This window comes from Calliphora vicina, chromosome 3 (genome assembly GCF_958450345.1).
Source record: "Calliphora vicina chromosome 3, idCalVici1.1, whole genome shotgun sequence".
NCBI lineage: Eukaryota > Metazoa > Arthropoda > Insecta > Diptera > Calliphoridae > Calliphora > Calliphora vicina.
Genome location: NC_088782.1, coordinates 44,003,763 through 44,027,884, shown reverse-complemented (window position 1 = coordinate 44,027,884; position 24,122 = coordinate 44,003,763). Strand labels below are relative to the sequence as shown.

Below are 24,122 nucleotides of genomic sequence, written 5' to 3'. Positions count from 1 at the left end.
TTGCTAAACGAATACAAGAAAAAAAAATACTAGATTTTCCAAAAATATCTCAAAGATATAAAAAAAAATTATCGAAAAAAAAAAATAATTTATAAAACAAACAGAAAAATATTAAAAAAACTGAATTAAAAAAATTTTAAAAAATTCCAAAAATCATAAAAAAGTGTGTGAAAAGTGAAATTAAACAAAATATCACAAAATACTTTTTTTTAAGAAAAAAAAGAGCTCAAAATTTGTTACAATTACACTACGTTTTTATAAAAAAAATTGTGATAAAAGTTACAAAAAAGAATTACATATGAGTAAAAATTAAAGCAATATTTAAATCGTCACAAAATAACAATTTCAAAAGAAAATTTAACAAAAATTATTAAAGAAAAACCCAGAAATTATTAAAATTTTGTTTGAAACTCAAAAATATAAGCAAAATTCATACATCCTTCCATTTATAATTTCACCACAAAAAGTGTTTGTTTTCAAAAGTAACTTATTTTTCCTATCACCATGGCCTTAAAACAGAATTTATTTTCCCAACATCTTAATAACTGTTTAATCAAATTCTCCATTATCTCTCTGATTTTGGCCTGCAGCTTTGTGGCCTCAACATCGGCTAAAAATTTGGATTTCGACTCGCAACAACAATTGCATCATAGTCATCATCATAGTCACAATAGACGTTTGCAGCGCCGCGATTCTAGTCTTAAAGAGGCAACGAATCAACATTGTAACGAGGTTCGGGGTTATTTTGAATCGATTGATATAGAATTGCCGCAGCATTTTAATGAAAAAGGTAAGTGTGTAATAGAATAGCTTTAAATATTTTAAAATATGTGTAAAAATAATGATAAGGGAATTTGTGAGAATTTGCTATAAATAGCACATAGCAAGGAAATTCACTATAAATAGCCGATTTCTCGAAAATTTATTATTTATAGCCGATTTCTCAAAAATTCTCTATAAATAGCAGACTCTCGAAAATTTAATATAAATAACAGATTTTTTGAAAATTTACTATAAATAGCAGATTCTCCAAAAGTTACTATAAATAGCAGATCTCTCGAAAATTTAACAACAAATAGCTGATTTTTCTAAAATTTACTAAAAATAGCTGATTTCTCTAAAACTGCAAATTTATATAAATAAACGATTTCTGGAAAATTCACAATAAATAGCAAATTTCTCAAAATTTACTATAAATAGCAGATTTCTCGAAAATTTTCTCTAAATAGCAAAATTTTCAAAATTTACTATAAATAGCCGATTTGTCGAAATTAAACTATAAATAGTTGATTTCTCTACAATTTACTATAAATAGCAGATTTCTCCAAAATTATCTATAAATAGCTGATTTCTCTAAAATTTACTATAAATAATAGAAATCTCGAAATTGTACTATAAATAACATTTCTCTCGAAAATTCACTATAAATAGCAGATCTCTCGAAAATTTTCTATAAATAGCTGATTTCTCTAAAATTTACTATAAATAGCTGATTTCTCTAAAACTGCAAATTTATAAATAGCCGATTTCTCGAAAATTTACTATAAATAGCAACATTCTCAAAAATTCACATTAATATAAAATTTTTCGAAAATTTACTATAAATAGCCGATTTCTCGAAAATTGGTTATAAATAGCAAATTTTTCGAAAATTCACTTAAACAGTCGATTTCTCGAAAATTCAAAATAAATAGCAAATTTCTCAAAATTTACTATAAATAGCAGATTTCTCGAAAATTTTCTCTAAATAGCCGATCTCTCGAAAATTTACTATAATTAGCAAGTTTCTCGAAAATTTTCTCTAAATAGCAAAATTTACTATAAATAGCCGATTTGTCAAAAATTAACTATAAATAGTTTATTTCTCTAAAATTTACTATAAAAAACAAATTTCTCCAAAATTAATCATAAATAGCTGATCTCTCGAAAATTTACTATAAATAGCAGATTCTCCAAAATTTACTAAAAATAGCAGATCTCTCGAAAGTTTACTATAAATAGCCGAAATCTCGAAAATTTACTATAAATAGCAGATTTCTCGAAAATTAATTATAAATAGCTGATTTCTCTAAAATTTACTATAAATAGCAGATCTCTCGAAAATTTACTATAAATAGCAGATTTCTAGAAAATTTACTTTAAATAGCAAATTTCTCAAAATTTCGTATAAATAGCAGATTTTTCTGAAACTTACTATAAATAGCAGATTTCTCGAAAATTTACTATAAATAGCAGATCTCTCGAAAAATTACTATAAATAGCAGATCTCTTGAAAATAGCTAATTTCTCAAAATTTACTATTAATAACAGATTTCTCGAAAATTAACTATAAATAGCTGATTTCTCTAAAATTTACTATAAATAGCAGATCTCTCGAAAATTTACTATAAATAGCAGATTTCTGGAAAATTTACTTTAAATAGCAAATTTCTCAAAATTTCCTATAAATAGCAGATTTTTCTGAAACTTACTATAAATAGCAGATTTCTCGAAAATTTACTATAAATAGCAGATCTCTCGAAAAATTACTATAAATAGCAGATCTCTTGAAAATAGCTAATTTCTCAAAATTTACTATAAATAGCAGATTTCTCGAAAATTAAATATAAATAGCTGATTTCTCTAAAACTTACTATAAATAGCAGATCTTTTGAAAATAGCAGATTTGTCAAAATTAACTATAATTGCTGGTTTCTCTAAAATTTAATATAAATAGCAGATCTCTCGAAAATTTACTTTAAATAGCAAATTTCTCAAAATTTACTATAAATAGCAGATTTCTCGAAAATTTACTATAAATAGCAGATCTCTCGAAAAATTACTATAAATAGCAGATCTCTTGAAAATAGCTAATTTCTCAAAATTTACTATAAATAGCAGATTTCTCGAAAATTAACTATAAATAGCTGATTTCTCTAAAATTTACTATAAATAGCAGATCTTTTGAAAATAGCAAATTTGTCAAAATTAACTATAAATAGCTGGTGTCTCTAAAATTTAATATAAATAGCAGATCTCTCGAAAATTTACTTTAAATAGCAAATTTCTCAAAATTTCCTATAAATAGCAGATTTTTCGAAAACTTACTATAAAAACAGATTTCTCGAAAATTTACTATAAATAGAAGATCTCTTGAAAATAGCTAATTTCTCAAAATTTACTATAAATAGCAGATTTCTCGAAAATTAACTATAAACAGCTGATTTCTCTAAAATTTACTATAAATAGCAGATCTCTCGAAAATTTACTTTAAATAGCTGATTTCTCGAAAATTTACTACAAATAGCAAATTTCTCAAAAATTATTATAAAAAAAAAATTTTTTAAAATTTACTATAAATAGCAAAAATTACTATAATAACTCAATTCTCGAAAATTTACTACGAATAGCTAATTCCTGAAACTTTAAGATAAATTTACTATAAATAACAGATTTCTCCAAAAGTTACTATAAATAGCAAATCTCTTGAAAATTTACTATAAATAGCAAATTTCATAAATAATAGAAAATATAATTTCTTTAACTTTTTGGCTGCTGTTCTTTAATAAATTATCTTAATGGTAATTGTTAATTTCAAACCACAAAGGTGATAATTATTTATTAATATAAATAAAAATAAATGACATTGAAATAGTCTAGTTAACCAATATTTATCATATGTACTCAAAATTGATTAACAACTTGTTATGATATTGTTACACTTTATAAGTTATATATTTAAAGTTGGATGCAACTTTTGTATAACCCTTTATACACTTCATATCGTGTGCTATAGATACCCCATAATTAAATTAAATTTCATGTTACTTTTTATGTGTCATAATTTGTTAGCCTCCATACACTCATTCATGGTCATGTCAGGAAATTCCATAAAGTGTTAAATATAAACTCAAACTCAGATTTCCTCTCATTTAGTTTTCTAAAGCATTATGAAAATATTTCTATTTTACACTAAATTTACATATTAAAAAATAAAGCTCTAAAGATAGAAATCATAATATTGATTAGATATTTTTAAACAGACTGATTAAATCTAATACTTTTCTTCTCTAAGACTAGACTAGGCTATGTGTTGTTACCTTACCCCCCCCCCCTAAAAACATCACATTAATTTTCGTTTCTAAAAGAAATTAAGTAAAATAAAACTAAATTATTTTTAATTACTTTTAGTCTCTTTTATTATTATGATATTTTTAATTTTTTGTTTATTTTCCTAAAGAAATATTTTTATGAGTGTGGCAACTTAATTAGTTCATACCTCCTTCCTTCCTTCAATGCTGCTCGCTGTAGCTTTTAAATTACTGCCAAAGCATTGATTATTATGTGGCTCTCTGGTGGCTGGCTACAGCTGCTGTTGAGCACGTTAATATTGCTGCTGCTGTTGTGTTGTGTGGAAAGCAGATAATAGATTTAAATTTAATGGTTTATTAATTATGTTGGTTTTTTTGTTGTTGTTTTATTGGAACGAAGAACAGCAAAAGTTTTAAATTTCATTTTAGGAACTTTGCTTAAACAACAGAAAAGTTTATTTATTTTAATAAATAGAAACGAAACCAAAAAAAAAATAAAAGCTTTTAGAAATTATTTAAAAAATCAGAATTTTTAATTAAATTTTAAACGAAAAGTTTTTAATAATAAGTTTATATTTAAGGGAAAGAAGAACAAATTTGGAAATTAAAAGGTAATAGGAGTATATTTGCTAATGTGTGAATATAAAGTTTTAGTTGATTTTGTAATTAAATACTGTTTAAACAAATTTGTTCCATATTGCACAAAATATATTAAAAGCGTTATATTATGACAAAACAAATATTGAAACTTGTGTGTAATTTGAGAATTTTTTTATATGGGCTGTCCAAAATCTATACTATAAATAGCTAGTCTCTCGTGAAGTCACTATAAATAGCACATTTCTCAAAAATGTACTATAAATAGCATATTTCTTTAAATTTACTATAAATAGCAAATTTCTAAAGATTTACTATAAATAGCAAATTTCTAAAGATTTACTATAAATAGCAAATTTCTAAAGATTTACTATAAATAGCAAATTTCTAAAGATTTACTATAAATAGCAAATTTCTAAAGATTTACTATAAATAGCAAATTTCTAAAGATTTACTATAAATAGCAAATTTCATTAAATTTACTATAAATAGCAAATTTCATTAAATTTACTATAAATAGCAAATTTCTAAAAAAATTACTATAAATAGCAAATTTCTCAAAAATTTACTATAAATAGCAAATTTCTAAAAAATTACTATAAATAGCAAATTTCTAAAAATTTACTATAAATAGCAAATTTCTAAAAAATTAACTATAAATAGCAAATTTCTAAAAATTTACTATAAATAGCAAATTTCTAAAAATTTACTATAAATAGCAAATTTCTAAAGATTTACTATAAATAGCAAATTTCTCAAAAATTTACTATAAATAGCAAATTTCTCAAAAATATACTATAAATAGCAAATTTCTCAAAAATTTACTATAAATAGCAAATTTCTCAAAAATTTACTATAAATAGCAAATTTCTCAAAAATTTACTATAAATAGCAAATTTCTAAAAAATTAACTATAAATAGCAAATTTCTAAAAATTTACTATAAATAGCAAATTTCTAAAAATTTACTATAAATAGCAAATTTCTTTAAATTTACTATAAATAGCAAATTTCATTAAATTTACTATAAATAGCAAATTTCTCAAAAATTTATTATAAATAGCAAATTTCTTTACATTTACTATAAATAGCAACATTTACAAAATAGCACTTTGAGCATTTCTGAATTTCCTAATTGATAAAAATCCAAAAAATCGTTAAAGTTTGTTAAAGTATTTAAAAAAATATTTATTAATATTATAAATTTTTGGTAATTAAACTAAATATTTAATACTTATGTTAAAATCTTAAAATAATAAAAAAAATATTTCTATACTTTTTAATTAAAACCTATTTTCAATAAATATTCACCCCTATCGGCAATAACATGTGAAATTTTGTTCCCATGAAATATTCATTTCCCTCGAAGGGAAAATTGCTATCGGGAATATCATGATGAACTTTACATTCACAATAGTTGATTTTGTTCGTAACAGCTATTTATTTACAAAATTCTATCTAAAAATTTCACAACAAGGGGAATTTTTTTCACGTGAACAAAGTTGATGAACGAAAAAAGGAAAAGGGAAAATATTTCATGTGAAATATTGATTCGCGATAGGGGTGATTATGATTTATCAGAAAATCTAAATTTTTTTTTAATAATTTCATTGAAATATAATTAAAATTTTATGTTAAATTTAAAATTATTATTCAGGCAACATTTGCTAATTGAAAATGATTAATGTTTTATTTTTTCTCTTACTCCTACTCCTTTAAAAATCATGGCAAAAAAGTAAGGCCAGTAAATAATAAATGTGGAAAATCTAGAAAACATTTTTGCCATTAATTTGATTTTTCCTATTTCTTGTTATTTTTCTACTGTATGAAACAACATTAAATCAGAAGAAGAAAAAAAAATCAACACCTACCAAATGACTGTCTGTTATATTTTGAGATAAATTTCTAGGAAAAAATAATTTTCTTTCATTTATAAAAATAATCTAATGATTTTGAAAAAGTAACAAGAAAATACATTAAAAGGTATTTCAGTTAAAGTAAACGTAAGTAAAAGAGAGAAATGGAAAAGTGTACACATTAGTGTGTGTGTGTAAGAGAATTTCTATCATGATGTGGGTAATTAAGTGCAAAATAATGATTATTGATTATTCGACCTTGTCTCAGACACAAGTAAGACAATATTTACTGGGTTTTAATTCAATGTGTCCTAAACACTTTACACACAATGAAACTCTGCATCTCTTGAAACTCAAAATTTCTGAAATCTCTTAACTATGTCTGTGTGCCTAACAAGACCTCTTGGCTTTAAAGTATCTTTAAAAATGTTAGATAGATTAAAATACCTGACATAATTTTCCTTTAAAAAAAACACAACATCAAACACACTTATGTTTAGTCTCAGCCGTTTACGCACATTCAAATGGCAACATCAAAGGAAATTGTGTGTTTTTCACTGAATTTTTTTCATTATTTCTGTATACAGGTACAATTGAGAAAATATAGGCAAAATTTCAAATAAATTTTCCAAATTCTTTTAACAAAAAGAACAATAAATTTGTGTGTGTTATTTTTTTTTTGTTTGTTTGTTTCTAATCTTATGAAAACCCAAAACCAACAAAACATTAAGAAAAACATCAAAAAGCTTTTTGCAGTTAATTTTCCCAACACATTGTCGGTGAGTTTTTTATTGTTTTTTTTTTATTTGGCCAAAAAGATTTTGTTTAATTATTATTTCTTTAAAACAAAATTCTAATCAACGTCATTGTTTTTTATGTTGCTGGTTTGAGTAGAAAATTTTTGAGGTCTAAGGAAATTGAAAATTGTTCAATTTTCGGTAGCTTCTGTGATTTTTTGCTTCTACCCCTCATTTTATATCTTAAAGTGCACCGATTTCCGTAAATTTCATCTTATTTAGAAAAATTGTTCTGCTTTCTTTAACTTTTATTTATTTAAAATATTCAATAGCAAAATTCCCTAACCATCTATATCTAAATCAATTAATTTTTTATTCAATTTCCCATTAGCACTTAAAAATCCTTTTAATTCAACAAACATTAATAAATCCTTTTTCTGGATTCTACATGAAATGAAATTTAAAATACAATAACTAAAACTTTCCACATGCAAAAACAAACACTTGCATGCAAAGGATCTCAGTGCACTCTCTTATACTCATACAAACAACAACATCAACAACAATAATAAAACAACAAGATTTACACATGAAGAAATTTCTCTAGCCATAATGTGTAGAAAAAAAGTTGGTTTGTTTTTTGTAAAAAAAAACAATCTCTTTAAACCACCCCCTCCCACTCATTGCAAAACAAACAACAACAACAATAAAGCTCCCTTACAGTTGGAGTAAAATTAAAAGGAATGTAAGTAAAGAGCCTGATGTATATTTGTTTGTTTGTTTGTTTTTGTTTGCTGTAAAAGCTCAATGTTGAAATATTTATATTAAGTTGTTGTTTTTGTTGTTGTTCAATATGTTAGATTGTTGTTGGTTCAAATATGTTTTTATTGTTTTCCCGTTTCCCTGTGTTTTAATATGTAGCAGAGTGTGTGAGAGATTGTAATCTTTTGAGAAAATGCAATTGCTGCAAAGGGAGCATATTTTGGGGTAGCAAAAGAATGAATGAAATAACAGGAGTTTAGGCTAACAAAGCTGCAGAAAATTGCTTTTATATACATTTTAATAATACAAAAAATCCCCAATATAAATGTACACAGAAACATACTTACATACATTTCTAAAACAAGGATGTATGTATTGTGTAAGTCAGGGTAGAACTAAATAAGGCTCTTTTGGAATTGTTAAAAGTATTTAAAAATATCAATCATAAATAAAGATTTGTCTTAAGTAAAATCTTAAAAGGATTTCTGAAAATATTAAAATAATTTTAAATATATATAACAAGTAAGAGAGTTATATTCGGCTGAGCCGAATCTTATATACCCTTCACCAAATTATACTTCAAAATACAAATTTTAAATATTTTTAGGTAAACAAAAAATTTTTTTTTTCCAAAGATTTTTTTATCAGTTTTTGTTAAAAATCTTTTCTTGAATTGTTATTTTAAATTTTGAAAATTTTTTTTCAATTTAAAAAAAAAATTTTTTGTTTTTTAAATTTTTTTTTTGTGAAAAAAAAAATTCGGGTTAAAAAATATTTTTTCCGATTTTGACCCATTGTAGGTCCAACTTACTATGGTCTTATATACGTCGTTGCAAAGGTCTTTGAAATATCTATCATTAGATATCCATATTGTCTATAACTTAGTAATCCAGATATAGATCAAAAATAGGTCAAAAATCGAGGTACCTGGTTTTGTCCTCATATCTCAGCCATTTCTGGACCGATTTTGCTGATTTTTAATAGCAAACTTCTCGAAAGCATTTCTGACAGAATTATTGAAGATTTGGATACCGAAGATATCTGGGGTCTTTGATTTCAACAGACAGACAGACGGGCATGGCTTAATCTACTTCATCGACGCTATCTATAAGGATCCAGAATATATATACTTTATAGGGTCGGAAATGAAAAATGTAGAAATTACAAACGGAATGACAAACTTAAATATACCCTACACACGAAGGTGAAGGGTAGGGTGTCCCAAAAAAAAATTTTGTTGGGGCTCAAGCATAATTTGAAAGCTTATAGGGTAGAGTATTTTTGAGAATTTTTTTAAATTTTTCGGAAGAAGTTTAGAGGTCGCTCAAGTCGAGTTTTTGCCAAAAATCGGGTTTGTCGGCCTTCTTTTGAGTTTTCTTCATAACTTTGAAAATTTTTTTTACACATGTAGAAAACGAAGTTCCAAATAAAACAAGCTCTAAATAATTAAAATCTGCCCACAACTTTTCATTCTATTCACAAAAAATAATACAAATATCTCTAATATTTACAGCCGATACATAACTCGTAGTAATTAACTACATCGTGCATTGCACAGAGGTATAGACAAAAAAGAGGGAAATAAATCTAAACCCTTAGTCTGATTTGAATGAAATTTGACACATGCAAAGAAGAAGTGTTGACGAGTTTAAAGTTTGAATTTTGATAGCATGAGTCTACCAGAGCTGCGGCCAGGGGTGCTGCCAAAGTAGGACTCGGGTATGATAAATTTTTAAAACGGTCCTCTTTCTTCGTTTGTGTTAGAATCTCCTCATCGAGCACTACAAAAAACCTCATCATGAATATCAACTATCTCTTATAGCTTAGGAGATATTCGCATTTTAAAATTAAATTATCAACATTTTTACCCACCATACTCCAGTTTTTTAATAACAGCGGGTCCAAATATATCCCGATTTGCTCATTTTTTCTTTTATTGGACTAACCACAAATATATATGTCAAACAAAAAAAGAATTGTTTACAAATCGTGACTGACTCCAAAGTTAAATGCATTTGAATTCAAAAATCAAGAGCGTATATGCATTTTCCAATTTTTAATGTCGCTTTAAAAACCAAAAATTTCGAAATTTTTCTAAAAAAATGTATATTTCTAAAATGACTGCGAAGATTAAATACATGTCAAGCCTTACTTAAAGGTAATTTTGTTGCGGAATTTCGGTTTTTTCAGTTTGTTCAATAAAATAAACCGTTTTTGAGTTAGGCGAATATATTTTGTGCAACCTCTTCCATTTTCGAAATAACGGTATATTTCTAAAATACGAGCTAACCTATAAAAACACTGAATTCAGCGTACCTGAATTAGTTTAACCCACCGGGTGCCCCGCTAGACAGTTTTTTCAACTAGCACAGTGTTATTGGTAGCTTTTAAAATTTTGTCATAATTCTGTACTAATTTTAAAATAATTAAATGATTTTTCCTACAATATTTTGTAAATTTTTACAATTTTGGTACTTTTTTCATACATTTCCAAAAATATCTCAGAAACACTTTAGTATCATTTTAGTACTTTTTCAATATTTTAATGTATAAACTACCTAAATTAAAATGTGCCAGAAATAGTACTAAAATGGTACTAAAATGTTTCTGAGATAGTGTTGGAAATGTATGAAAAAAGTACCATTTTTAAAGTAATTAAATGATTTTTTTTGGTATTTTGTACATTTTTACAGTTTTGGTACTTTTTTCATACATTTCCAAAAATATTTCAGAAACATTTTATATGTGTCTAAATGTATCTAAATTAAAATGTACCCGAAATAGTACTAAAAACTTGGTGGTACTTTTTAATATTTTGTTACTTTTGTAATAATTTATCAATTTTGGAATTTTTTTAATGTTTTAGGGCCTGATTCAGAAGCAATCACTCAGTTTTAAAATAATTTGTGAGTGTTTTCCATACAAATATTTGAAAACACTTTAGTACCATTTTAGTACTTTTTCAATATTTTAATGTATAAACTACCCAAATTAAAATGTGCCAGAAATAGTACTAAAATGGTACTAATTCTGAATCTGGCCCTTAATAAAATTATATTTTAGGCCATTGCAATGGCATACATTTCACATTGGACCAGAGTATCCGATATTGGTTTAATTCGATCTTGGCCTCAAAAGAAGAGCAGTATTTTTTAGCTCGAAATACATGTGTTGGAGAAAGATGGGAAAAGGTAATAGCTAACAATGTCCAATACATTGAATAATTTTATACAAATGTTTATTTTTTAAAATTGATAGCATTATTATCAATTTTTAAAAATACCATGTATTTGAAAATTTTCACTATTATAAAATTTCTTTAGTTTTAGTTTGATAAATTCATGTATAAAAAAAACTTTAAATTGTTTGTATGATTTTTTAATTTGTTTCTTCAAATGTTTGGCACCAAATGTTCAATAGTTTGGTACTTCTTTTTTACCCTTCACCTTCGTGAGAAGGGTATATATAAGTTTGTCATTCCGTTTGTAATTTCTACATTTTTCATTTCCGACCCTATACTTCTTAGGATACTTATAGATAGCGGAGTCGATTCTATCAGACATGCTTTCGAGAAGTTTGCTATTTAAAATCAGCAAAATCGATCCACAAATGGCTGAGATATGAGGAAAAAATCAGGACAACCTCGATTTTTGACCTATTTTTTTACCTATATCTGGATTACTAAGACATTAATATAGACAATATGGATATCTAATGATAGATATTTCAAAGACATTTGCAACGACGTATATAAGACCATAGTAAGTTGGACCTACAATAGGTCAAAATCGGGAAACAAATTTTGAACCCGATTTTTTTTTTTTAAAAAATTGAAAAAACGAAAAAAAATTTTTTAAAATTTAAAAAAAAAAAAATTTTAAAATTGAAAAAAAAAAAATTTTAAAATTTAAAAAAAAAAAAAAATAAATTTAAATAACAATCGAAAAAAAAATAATTTTTGTTTACCTAAAAATATTTAAAATTTTTAAGTATAATTTGGTGAAGGGTATATAAGATTCGGCACAGCCGAATATAGCTCTCTTACTTGTTTAATTTAGTTTTATTTTCAACAAAAGGTTTTTAATATTTTTGGTACTTTGAAAAAAGGTTACTTAATATTTTAGTACTTTTTAGTCATTTAAAAATATCTAAATAATTTTTAAATTTCAAAAATTCTTCCAAAAAATTATTAAAACAATTTAATACTTTTTAATATTTTGGTACTTTTTCAATATTTTAAATTTTTTTTTTTTGATTAGTACTTTTTTCATTATTTTCTTTTGAATTTATTTTGAAAACTGTACTCTTTTCATCACATTTAATTTCCCTCTAAACATGTGACATCATTTTAAACATGAATTGAAAACTGTCATTTCATTTCTTTATAAAATTTTGAAATTCTTCTTAATAAATTAATAAATTTATGAACAAAGAAATGAAAACTCATCATTAATTAAATCGACTTTATGACAATTTGCTGGATTGTGCAATTTATAGTGGGTGTAAAATGTATAAATAAAAACATACGAAAATTAAGTTTATTAATAATTTCACATTAATTTAAATTTTGTTTTATTATTAAACAACAGTGTTTAATGAAAATTTTATGGCCAGCTGGTTGTAAGAGGATTACATTAAACAAATTTTTATAATTACATGATATTGATGATTTTAATCATAAAAAAAATATATAAAAACAAAATTGAAATTGTGTAGGCTGTTTTGTATTCTGTGTTTTTATCACATTATAAAACCATTTTGTTTTGTGTTTAAAGCTTTTTAAGGTTAAATTTATATTTTATGAGATGAGATCGTTTGATGATCATGAAAATATTTTAATTAGCTTAAATTCATATCAAACTTATCAATGGAATTCAATCTTTGAATTATCAATAAAACCAGGCTAGAGATGTGTGAATCATTAATTAAAATTACAGGCAATATTAGGTCAAAAGATACCCTACACTCAATCATATTTTTTTATATATTTAACTTAATATTTTGGTTTATTAATTACTGAATTTATTTGCCAATTGCAGTTTAAAATTGTAACAACCCCACTGGGAAATATTTTTAAAATTCAATTCCCATAAGAATTAAAATTGTTTTGAAAGTATAAATCATAGAGAAATAGACATAGAGCGGAAACTAGAAAAAAAACTCAAAGAAAAAAATACTCAAAATAAACACACATAGGAGTATTGTTTTTTTTACTAAAACATTCTTCCCACTTATGTTTTTGACAACTGAGTTAGGTTTTTGATAGGAGAGTTTCCGATCTATTTGTATTTATCTATGATATAAATAAAATTTTGTTTAAAATTAGGCTATTTTTTTTTTATTGATTTTTGTTTTAGTTTTTTTGTTAATAACATAATTTGTTTATAAAATGTTCAGTCATACATATTTCTAGTCATTCACAGTTTATATTGTTTTTTTATAACTAAAAGTAAACAATTTCTACTCATACTTGAGGAAATGTATATAAAACTAGTTCATAGATACAAAATACACAACAACAGCTACAATTTATAAACACCTACAAGTATGTGTGACTGATTAGTTGCGAATGGATGGATATCTATCTATTTATCTAGTATCTGCAGGTGCGTGTCTTTCATATATGTTGAGCTATAAGTATCTCAAGTTAAATAGAGACAAACAAAAAAAAAAACCAAAAGCAGATAAATGCTAGATAAATAAACAAATAACGTAGAAAAAATTGTTTAACAATCTTAAATTTTTTTTTTCTCGTTTTGTTTATTATTTGCACTTTTAATTTACTTTATAAATTATACCAGCATTTTTTTATTTTTTGTTATTTTCTGCTTCATTTTTTTTCTTTAACGTGTTTTTTATCTATTCGTATATTTGTTTTAAAATTTTTTCATCCGCATGTGAGTAAAATTAAATATTTTATTTCCATTTTTTTCTTATTTACTTTATGAGCATTTTAATAAATAAAATGATGTGCAAGCTGTGGTATTTATACTAGAGCTTAGTTTACTATACCTACCCTACAGTAACAGACAGAGATATACTGATATATGAACACATTTAGTTTAAGAGATAAAGGAATATGCATATGTAGGTCAAAATACAATATTAATTTATTCATATATCTGGCAACATAAGGATTCCTAACTAAAAGAGCTGCTAATCTTTTGAGGCCAAGAACGAACCAAGCCAATTTCGGATACTCTGTTGCAAAGTGAAGCGTTTACCAGAGACAGCATTCTGCAACGATCGAAACAAATAGTAGTCGGACGGAGCATGGTACGCACTATAAGCGGGTGAGGCAAAACTTCCCAACCACTTCTTTTTAAATACTTTTTAACAGGTATTGTAACATGTGGACGAATATTGTCATGATGGAATATTTGGGTTTCATGTCTGGCCGCATATTCTGGGCGTTTTTCGGCCAATACTCGCTTCAAAAGAATATGATGTGTTCGGTACAGGTTCACTCTGATGATGAGCTGCCTCTCATAATAGATACGACTCTTTTGCTACCACCAAATACAGAGCATTACTTTAGCGCCATGGATATTTGTCTTTGTTGTTGATTCGGTTGAATGGACGGGCTTCACTAAGATTCGGTGCAAAAATTCTATTCTTTTATAGCGTTTAAGCAGCATTTCAGACATACAAAATCGTATTTAAAGGTCTCTCAGCTTCAATTCGTATGGTACACAATTTCCCAGCTTTTGAATGAATCCAACCTCTTGTTGAGTTTCACAACAATCTTCATGGCGTAATGTCTCCAATTCTTGGTCTTCAAACTTTTTTGGCTTGCCTGGGCTATCTCTGCTAGTCAATGTATGTTGTTGTTGCAAGAGTTAGGTTTTTGACTACAGACTAAGGTTTTTGACAATTACGTCTCGGCGCTATGGTCCCTATGGTCTATGCCCATGGTAGGCGTTCATATTGTTCAGGTTACGATGATTTTCGTCAAACAACCCGAATGTGAACAAAAGAGCGTAATAGAGCGTAAAAATACACACAATTCATTCAGTTTCTTGATGTTGTTGTGGATATTTTATTTTTTTACCCAAAAGAGCACACAAATTAAATGCCTACCAATGGTCTAAGCCATAAATAAATACATATAGTTCGGAAACTCTCCTTGTCAAAGACCTAACTCAGTTGTCAAAAACCTAAGTTGTGAGAATGTATTAGTAAAAACATCTATTTTGAGTATTTTTTTGTTTGAGTTTTTTTCTATTGTAATTTCGCTCTATGTGTATTTCTCTTTGGGATTTTCAATAAAAAAATTATTTAAATTCCAGAATATTTTTCCGGTCAATTCAAATTAATTGACAATTCATGAAATAATTTTTTTTCTTGTGTTTTGACTATAATTGAGGCCATCAGTGCAAAAGTGGTGTAACCCCAAACTATTAATTTTTAAACCACTTTTGCTACATTACTTTGTACGTAGCACTGTAGGTAACACCAGAATAGCAACCAAAAAGAAATTTGGGTTACACCACTTTTGCGCTGATGGCTGATTTACCAGCGCAGTTAATAATCTAGGCTATCCATTAATGTATATCAAAATAATTTGAGTTTTAATTGGAAGCACCTAGTGGGATGATATTTTTCTTAAATATTCTGAGGTGGAAATGTTTGCTATTGCTAATTGTCAAATTCGGCTAAACAGAAAACTAAATTTAGAACAACATGACCGTGCAGCCGCAGTCTACAAACTATGAAAAGATGCCCCGAAATCTGAAATTTAACACAAATACATATTTCTTGTCTAAATTATGTGATTAAAAAATAATAAAATAAAATCGCCAAAACACTAGAAAACTGTTGTTCAACCATACTCCACGATAAAGTTCAAACCTAAATGAACTAAGCAAGCTGGAATTTGTTACAGACATTTGCTAGTAATAGGCAATATATGACACGAAAAATTAATAAAATCAATTGAAGCAGAATAAAATATTTGCACATAATGCTAATAAATATATGCATCAGTAGAAGCGAAGGTATTTCCTTCTAACACGTTCAGCGTTTTAAAACACTAAGTTTATTTATTCGAATAATAATTCGTTAGTTTTGAGATAAAATTTAACAACAAAAATAAAAAAACTTAAAAACGTTTTTGATAATCCTAGTTTTTTAAACAGAAAATTACATTTCGAATATTGCTTCCGAATATTCGAATAATTATTCATATATTTTTAAAAAAAAATCCAGAATTGTCATATAAAAATAAAATTTTTCCGATTATTTGGTTTTCTTATTCGAATAATTTTAATTTTGAGATAAAATTTAACAAAAAAAATTAGTTTGATAATCCTATTTTTCTAAACAGAAAATTACATTTCGGAGATTATTTTGTTTTTTTTTATTCGAATAAAAAATCTTGCACAATTTTCGATTTTTTATTTCAATAATAAATTATTCAGTTATTTTTCGATAAAATTAAACAAAGATAAATAAAAAGCTTCAGAGATTCTTTGCGATTATTCGGGTTTTTTATTCGAATAATTATTCGCATATTTTTGCAAAATTATGTTGTCATATATAAATAATTAATTATTGATTATTTTTGAGAAAAATTTAACAAAAAAAAAATTATATTTCGGGAATTGCTTCCAATTATCCGTTTTTTTTTTATTCGAATAATTATTCATATATTTTTGGAAAAAAAAATCAGCAGAATCATTTTATCTTATAAAACTACGAGAAAAACTTTTAGTAAAATTTTTCCGATTATTCGGTTTTTTATTCGAATAATTAATTTTGAGATAAAATTTAACAAAAAAATTTTTTTTATAATCCTATTTTTCTAAACAGAAAGTTATATTTCGGAGATTACTTTCGATTATTTTGGTTTTTTTATTCGAATAAAAAATCTGCACAATTTTCGATTTTTTATTTCAATAATAAATTATTCAGTTATTTTTCGATAAAATTAAACAAAGAAAAATAAACAGCTTCAGAGATTCCTTGCGATTATTCGGGTTTTTTATTCGAATAATTATTTGCATATTTTTGCAAAATTATGTTATCATATATAAATAATTAATTATTGATTATTTTTGAGAAAAATTTAACAAAAAAAAATTATATTTCGAGAACTGCTTCCAATTATCCGTTTTTTTTTATTCGAATAATTATTCATATATTTTTGCAAAAAAAAATCTGCCCAATCATTTTATCTTATAAAACTACGAGAAAAACTTTTAGTAAAATTTTTCCGATTATTCGGTTTTTTATTCGAATAATTAATTATTCCTTAATTTTGAGATAAAATTTAACAAAAAAAATTTTTTTGATAATCCTATTTTTCTAAACAGAAAATTACATTTCGGAGATTATTTTCGATTATTTTGGTTTTTTTATTCGAATAAAAAAACTGCACAATTTTCGATTTTTTATTTGAATAATAAATTATTCAGTTATTTTTCGATAAAATTAAACAAAGAAAAATAAAAAGCATCAGAGATTCCTTGTGATTATTCGGGTTTTTTATTCGAATAATTATTCGTATATTTTTGCAAAATTATGTTGTCATATATAAATAATTAATTATTGATTATTTTTGAGAAAAATTTAACAAAAAAAAAAATATATTTCGAGAACTGCTTCCAATTATCCGTTTTTTTTTATTCGAATAATTATTCATATATTTTTGCAAAAAAATCTGCCCAATCATTTTATCTTATAAAACTACGAGAAACACTTTTAGTAAAATTTTTCCGATTATTCGGTTTTTTATTCGAATAATTAATTATTCCTTAATTTTGAGATAACATTTAACAAAAAAAATTTTTTTGATAATCCTATTTTTCTAAACAGAAAATTACATTTCGGAGATTACTTTCGATTATTTTAGTTTTTTTATTCGAATAAAAATTCTGCACAATTTTCGATTTTCTATTTGAATAATAAATTATTGAGTTATTTTTCGATAAAATTAAACAAAGAAAAATAAAAATAAAAAGCATCAGAGATTCCTTGTGATTATTCGGGTTTTTTATTCGAATAATTATTTGCATATTTTTGCAAAATTATGTTATCATATATAAATAATTAATTATTGATTATTTTTGAGATAAAATTGAACAAATCAGGAAAGTAAGGTACACGCCATGTCATGTAGTACACATTGAAATTTATGTTATTCGGGAACTTTTAGTTATTTCGGAAAATTACTTTTAAATATTTGAAAAATTTTACAACTCTTTTAATAACAGTCACAAATTTTAGCCTTTACCTATAAAATCTTGATAAAATCGAATAAATTCCCTTAACAGCTGTTTTATTTTAACACATGACCCACCCTAGCATTAGATTCTTAACAACTTTGTTTAAATTTGAAAGATTTATTACAAATCAAATATATTTGCTCACTGTGAAGAACAAATATTCAAGCCAAAACAAATAATTGTAAACTTTTTTCATTGTGTATTTGAATTGTCTATACAAACATACAAAAAATAAATAAAAATGTTACAATTTATTTATTTATTTTTTTCTTCGTTTGTATTTAAATTAAGCAAATATTTGTGAAAATCAACTGAGAATTTTAACATGATTGTGTTATAATTTTTTGTAAGATATTAAAAATACACTACTAGACTAAACAAAATATTACACAAATTCCCAGATAAAATAAAAGAAATTTTGTAGGAAAAATGTTTAAAAAAAAACTAAAATAAAAATATTATAGTTAAACATAGTTTTGAAACCAAAAATTCCAAAAAAAAATTTTGGGGGAAAACATTTTTTGAAAAAAAAAATATTGAAAAAAGAGCCAAACTCTTTTATAAACTACTTGAGCATTAATTAATAAAGGCAATTTATTTCTCTATTACTTAATAGCTATTAACTTAAGCTACTAAAAAATGTATAAATCATTTACAAATTTTAATATCTAAGTTTGTAATCTGCCCTCAAACTTTGCCATATAACTGGAAAAAACAACTTCCTCGGAAGCTAAAAAGAAATGGAATTTGAAATTCAGAAAACTTGAAAATCTTGTAAAATCTTATAGTAAATCACATAATTGTTTAATATATGGCTTTTAAAATACCAACAATCATTGTTATATAACTGAGAAAAACAACTTCCTTAGAAGCTAAAAAGGAAGTAGAAATTGAACAATTCAGAAAACATGAAAATCGTGTAAAGTCTTGAAATTAATGTTCTTACTTTTTGTTAAAAAAAATAAAATTAGGTATATTATAGTGAAAAACTGTTTCTAAAACCAAAATAGCAAAAAAAAAATTTTTTTTGAAAAAAGTTTTGGAAAAAAGAGCCAAACTCTTTTATAAATTACTTGACCATTAAGGTTTAAAGCCAATATATTTCTCTATTACTTAATAGTTATTAACTTAAGCTACTAAAAAATTTATAAAACATTTAAAAATTTTAATATCTAAGTTTGTAATATGCCCTCAAACTTTGCCATATAGCTGGAAAAACAACTTCCTAAGAAGCTAAAAAGAAGTGGAATTTTAAATTCAGAATACATGAAAATCGTGTAAAATCATATAGTAAATCACATAATTGTTTAATATATGGCTTTTAAAATACCAACAATCATTGTTATATAACTGAGAAAAAGAACTTCCTTAGAAGCTAAAAAGAAGTAGAATTTGAAAAATTCAGAAAACGTTAAAATCGTGTAAAATTTTGGAATTAATGTTCTTACTTTTTGTTAAAAAAAATAAAATTAGGTTTATTATAGTGAAAATCCGTTTTTAAAAGCAAAATAGCAAAAAAAAAAATTGTTGAAAAAAGTTTTGGAAAAAAGATCCAAACTCTTTTATAAACTACTTGACCATTAAGGTTTAAAGACAATATATTTCTCTGTTACTTAATAGTTATTAACTTAAGCTACTAAAATATTTATAAAACATTTAAAAATTTTAATATATAACTTTGTAATATGCCCTCAAACTTTGTCATATAGCTGAGAAAAAGAACTTCCTCGGAAGCTAAAAAGAAATGGAATTTGAAATTCAGAAAATGTGAAAATCCAGACAAATCCTATAGTCAAACACATGGTTGTTTAAAATATAGCTTTTTAATATAACAACAAACTTAGTTTTAAAGCTGAGAAAAATAACTTCCTTAGAAGCTAAAAAGAAGTAGAATTTGAAAAATTCAAAAAACGTGAAAATCAAATCAAATCCTATAGTTAATCACAGAATAAATAGTGCCACCCATTCATTGAATCGTATAACGTATACTTTTAATGCACTGAAAATTCGATTACTTGGAAGTGCTTTTTCATTTCTTAATAAAATAACGGAAATGGTGTTTTTTTCTTATTCCTACAAAAATTATATTAGATTAATGAAATAACTAACATTTTATAACACTATAATTCTGGGTATGTTTCTTTTTGAATTCATAGAACTGAAACTCGTGACTAATTTTGAATAAAATTAAATTTAATTATTACATTAAACTTTGTTTGGAGCAGCTTTATAACATTTTGTTTTTTTTAAAATAAATATTATTGTTGGTTTGTGATATCTTATCATATCTTTTGAACAAAAAAACATGATTAAATTTATGTGCTAAATGCAGTTTATTAATATTTGTTTTTCTATTTCTACCATTTTAAAACTACAAGCTGAAATACATAGGAAAATAAAACATTTCTTTTTCTCAGAGATAAGATAAAATATTTGTTATACAGTATATTTCGTATTTGAAAACAAATAACTTTTTAAATGAAATGCAATTTATGATTTAAAGAAATCTGACAAATATTTCAAAACCAAATAAAACAGAAAAATTTCACATTAAAGTGTGATATCCTTAACGGGGTCTTAACATAATGAGTTCATCTTAATGTCTTATATTGAAATATAAACTTATTTATCAGCTAATAAATAAGTTATTACTCAACGACTTCAAAGTAATGCAGACGGTATGTACAGGTCTTTAAAAACACAATCTGGGAATCGAACCTGCAACCCCCAGTTTAATAGTCCAGCAATATCAATCGGGTCACTGCCAAATTTTGTCCTGGCTTCAAATATCTCCAATTCCCAGTAAAAAATAATCACCAAAGTCATGTCTATAAATAATCTACACACAATGCCAATCATTTTTTTTTATTACTTGCAATTATAAATGATTTTTATTAATAACAAAAAATAAAACAATTAATTTGCTTCTCAATCATAATCATATTTGCTATTATTGTATACAATAAAAATTTATTTTAAATATGAATTTCATTCTAACACATGTATTACATTGAAGAAACAATGTTTATTTAATTAAATCTACAACAGCAACAACACAACACAAATTTTCTAAACGTTCAATTTTGAAATAAATACGAGAAGAAAAAAATAGAAATACAGAAAACAAATTTAAAGAGAAACTATAAACAAAATCATGACAATTTATAAACATTAGCAGAATTAAAAGAACTTTAGACTCTTTCTCAAAGTGTACAACAATTTTTTTAGGGTGAGCCAACAAGAATAAAAATACTTTTTGGAACATTTTAAGCTTTTATTTTGAAACATTTGTTCAATATAAATTTATTCAAATTATTGGCCATTGTTAGCTATGACCTTTTCTCATATTTCTGGCAACATATGGATTCCGAGCCACAAGACCTGATCATCTTTTGAGGCCAAGAACGAATCAAGCCAATATCGGATGATCTGATCCAAAGAGAAGCGTATCTCAGAGAAAGCGTACTGCATCGATCGAAACAAATAGTAGTCGGACAGGACAAGGTCTGGACTATAAAGCGGGTCAGACAAAACGTCCCAACCACTTCATTCTAAACAGTTTTTAACAGGTATTGCTTAATGTGGCCGAGCCTTATATTCTAGGTGTTATTCGGCCAATTATCGCTTCAAAAGAATCAGTTCGGTAAAGCTTCCTTGATCCTGCCAAATTTCAGCAGCTCATAATAGATAGGACCTTTTTGATCACACCAATTACAGAACATTTCCTTAGCGCCATGGATATTTGGCTTTGGTGTCGATTATGCTGGTTGTCCGGGCTTCACATACGATCTCTTACACTTCGGGTTATTGTAATGGATCCATTTTTCATCGCAAGTAATGATTTGGGGGAAAAATGATTTTCTTTTATAGCCTTCAAGCATCAGTTCGAACATGCAAAATCGTCTTTCAAGGTCTCTCGTTTTCAATTCATTTGGTTGCCAATTCCCCTGCTTTTGGATGAATCTAGCTGCTCGCAAACGATTTGAAATTGTTGCTGGAGTAGCTCTCAATGAGTTTTAAGAATGTTGTAAAGCTCTTGTTGAGTTTGACAACGAACTTAATGGTTTAACAACTCCAATTCTTGGTCGTAAAGACTTTTTGGCTGGCCAAAGTTCACACATCTTTGTCTTTCGAGTCGAAATCACCACTTCTGAACCGCACAAACCATTTCTGGAACGTCGAAACCGATCAAACGCATTCACTGTAAGCTTTGGTGAGCAACGGTGTGCTTCAGCGGCAAAACTAAATAAAAACTTCCCGCATATGACTCTTTGTTGACACAAAATTTTACATTTTCGAAACAAAAACAAGTAAGAAAGTATGGTCGGTCAAGCCCGACGTCCAGCCAGACGGACGGACGGACATCGATTGATTCTAAGTCGATCGGTATACTTTAAGGTGGGTGTTAGACCAATATTTTTGGGCGTTACACACATCTGCACAAACGCATTATACGCTCCCCACTATGGTGGTGTAGGGTATAAAAACTTTGTTGTTTACACTGTAATGTTCAATAACTAAGGAAGAATAAATAACAGTTATGTACCCTTCGCAGGCGCGGATCCAGGTCAACCATTTGGGGGAAAAATTAAAATTTGTTCTACATTTTTCTTGTTATTCCCTTTTTTATATGAAAACTTTTCGGATTTGGGGGTGAAATTTCCTATTTCACCCCCTCTGGATAAGGGCCTGACACTTCGAAATGACATATCTTTCATTAAAAACAAAAACCGCGTTCAAAACATACGCTATCTATTATAAATCCGGCATTTTTAAGTCATACCGTCAATATATTCTGGACGATCTCGATATGTCCGTCCTTCTGTCTGTCTGTCTGTTGAAAACACGATAGGGCACGAACGGAGCTAGCAGGCTGAAAATTTCCACAATATCGTTTCATGATTTCACATAGTCCCCATAATAATTTCCACCCGGAATACTGAATTTGAGCTGTCATAAATATGTTGATTATGTTCCCATAAAAATTTCCCCGGGATACTGAATTTGATTATGCGGCAATCCTGTTACAATTGTACACAAATGAGTTTTTATGTTTAGCATTCAAAGCTACTTAATCTAGAATTCTGTTGAAAAGGTTTTCGAAAAAGATTCGTTTCCCAAAAAATATTGCAGAACTTGATCAACTCCTTACTGATCCTAACTACATTTAGAATTTTTGTATGAAATTGTCTTCTTTAGAATTAATTCTAAATGTGACTTAAGGAGTTAATTCTCGAGACGGTTCGGGAAACTATAATTTTTTTTGTTGGAAAATTTCACCCTCGGAACTAGTTCTTCAAAAACTTTTTGTAGAAAACACATATTCTTAGAACTGGTCATGAATCTGTTCTTTCATCTGTTATTTCGAGATTATCACAGTTTGAACTAGTTCCTATAAAAATTGTATTAGTTCTACAACTAATTCTAGAACGCATGTCAGTATTCAGTCTAGAATGCCATGATTTTTGTTTGAAATTGTCAACTTCAAAACTAGTTATTTCTTAGGCTTCTGAATCAGTTCTTTTATCAATGATTTATCGAAATTGTTGTGAACTAGTGCCGTTGAGACCTATGATATTTGTTTGAAATTGTCAACTTCAAAACTAGTTATTTCCAAGGCTTTTGGAATCAGTTCTTTTATCAATGATTTATCGAAATTGTTGTGAACTAGTTCTAGAGAAGCTTTTAAAAGCCAACAAAATTTATTAGGAAGCGTTCTAGAATTATTGATGTTTGTTTGAAATTGCCATCCTTGGAACTAGTTCCTAAAAGCAGTGTTCCACAGAACCGGTTCAAATTCTCTCTTTCGGAAATTTTCACCCTCGGAATTAGTTCGTCAAAAGTTTTATGGAAAAAAAAACATATTCTTAGGAAC

General features: G+C 26.2%; 1 protein-coding gene across 1 annotated transcript in view; it reads left to right on the top strand.

Moving 5' to 3' along the window:
• The first annotated feature begins 191 nt into the window (after positions 1-191).
• dally (division abnormally delayed protein) overlaps positions 192-24,122 on the top strand; it is a 224,686-nt gene continuing 200,755 nt past the window's right edge. Inside the window, exon 1 of the mRNA XM_065502862.1 lies at positions 192-790. Coding sequence (XP_065358934.1) covers positions 505-790 — 286 coding nt within the window. The 5' untranslated portion in view covers positions 192-504. The remainder of the gene's footprint in view (positions 791-24,122) is intronic.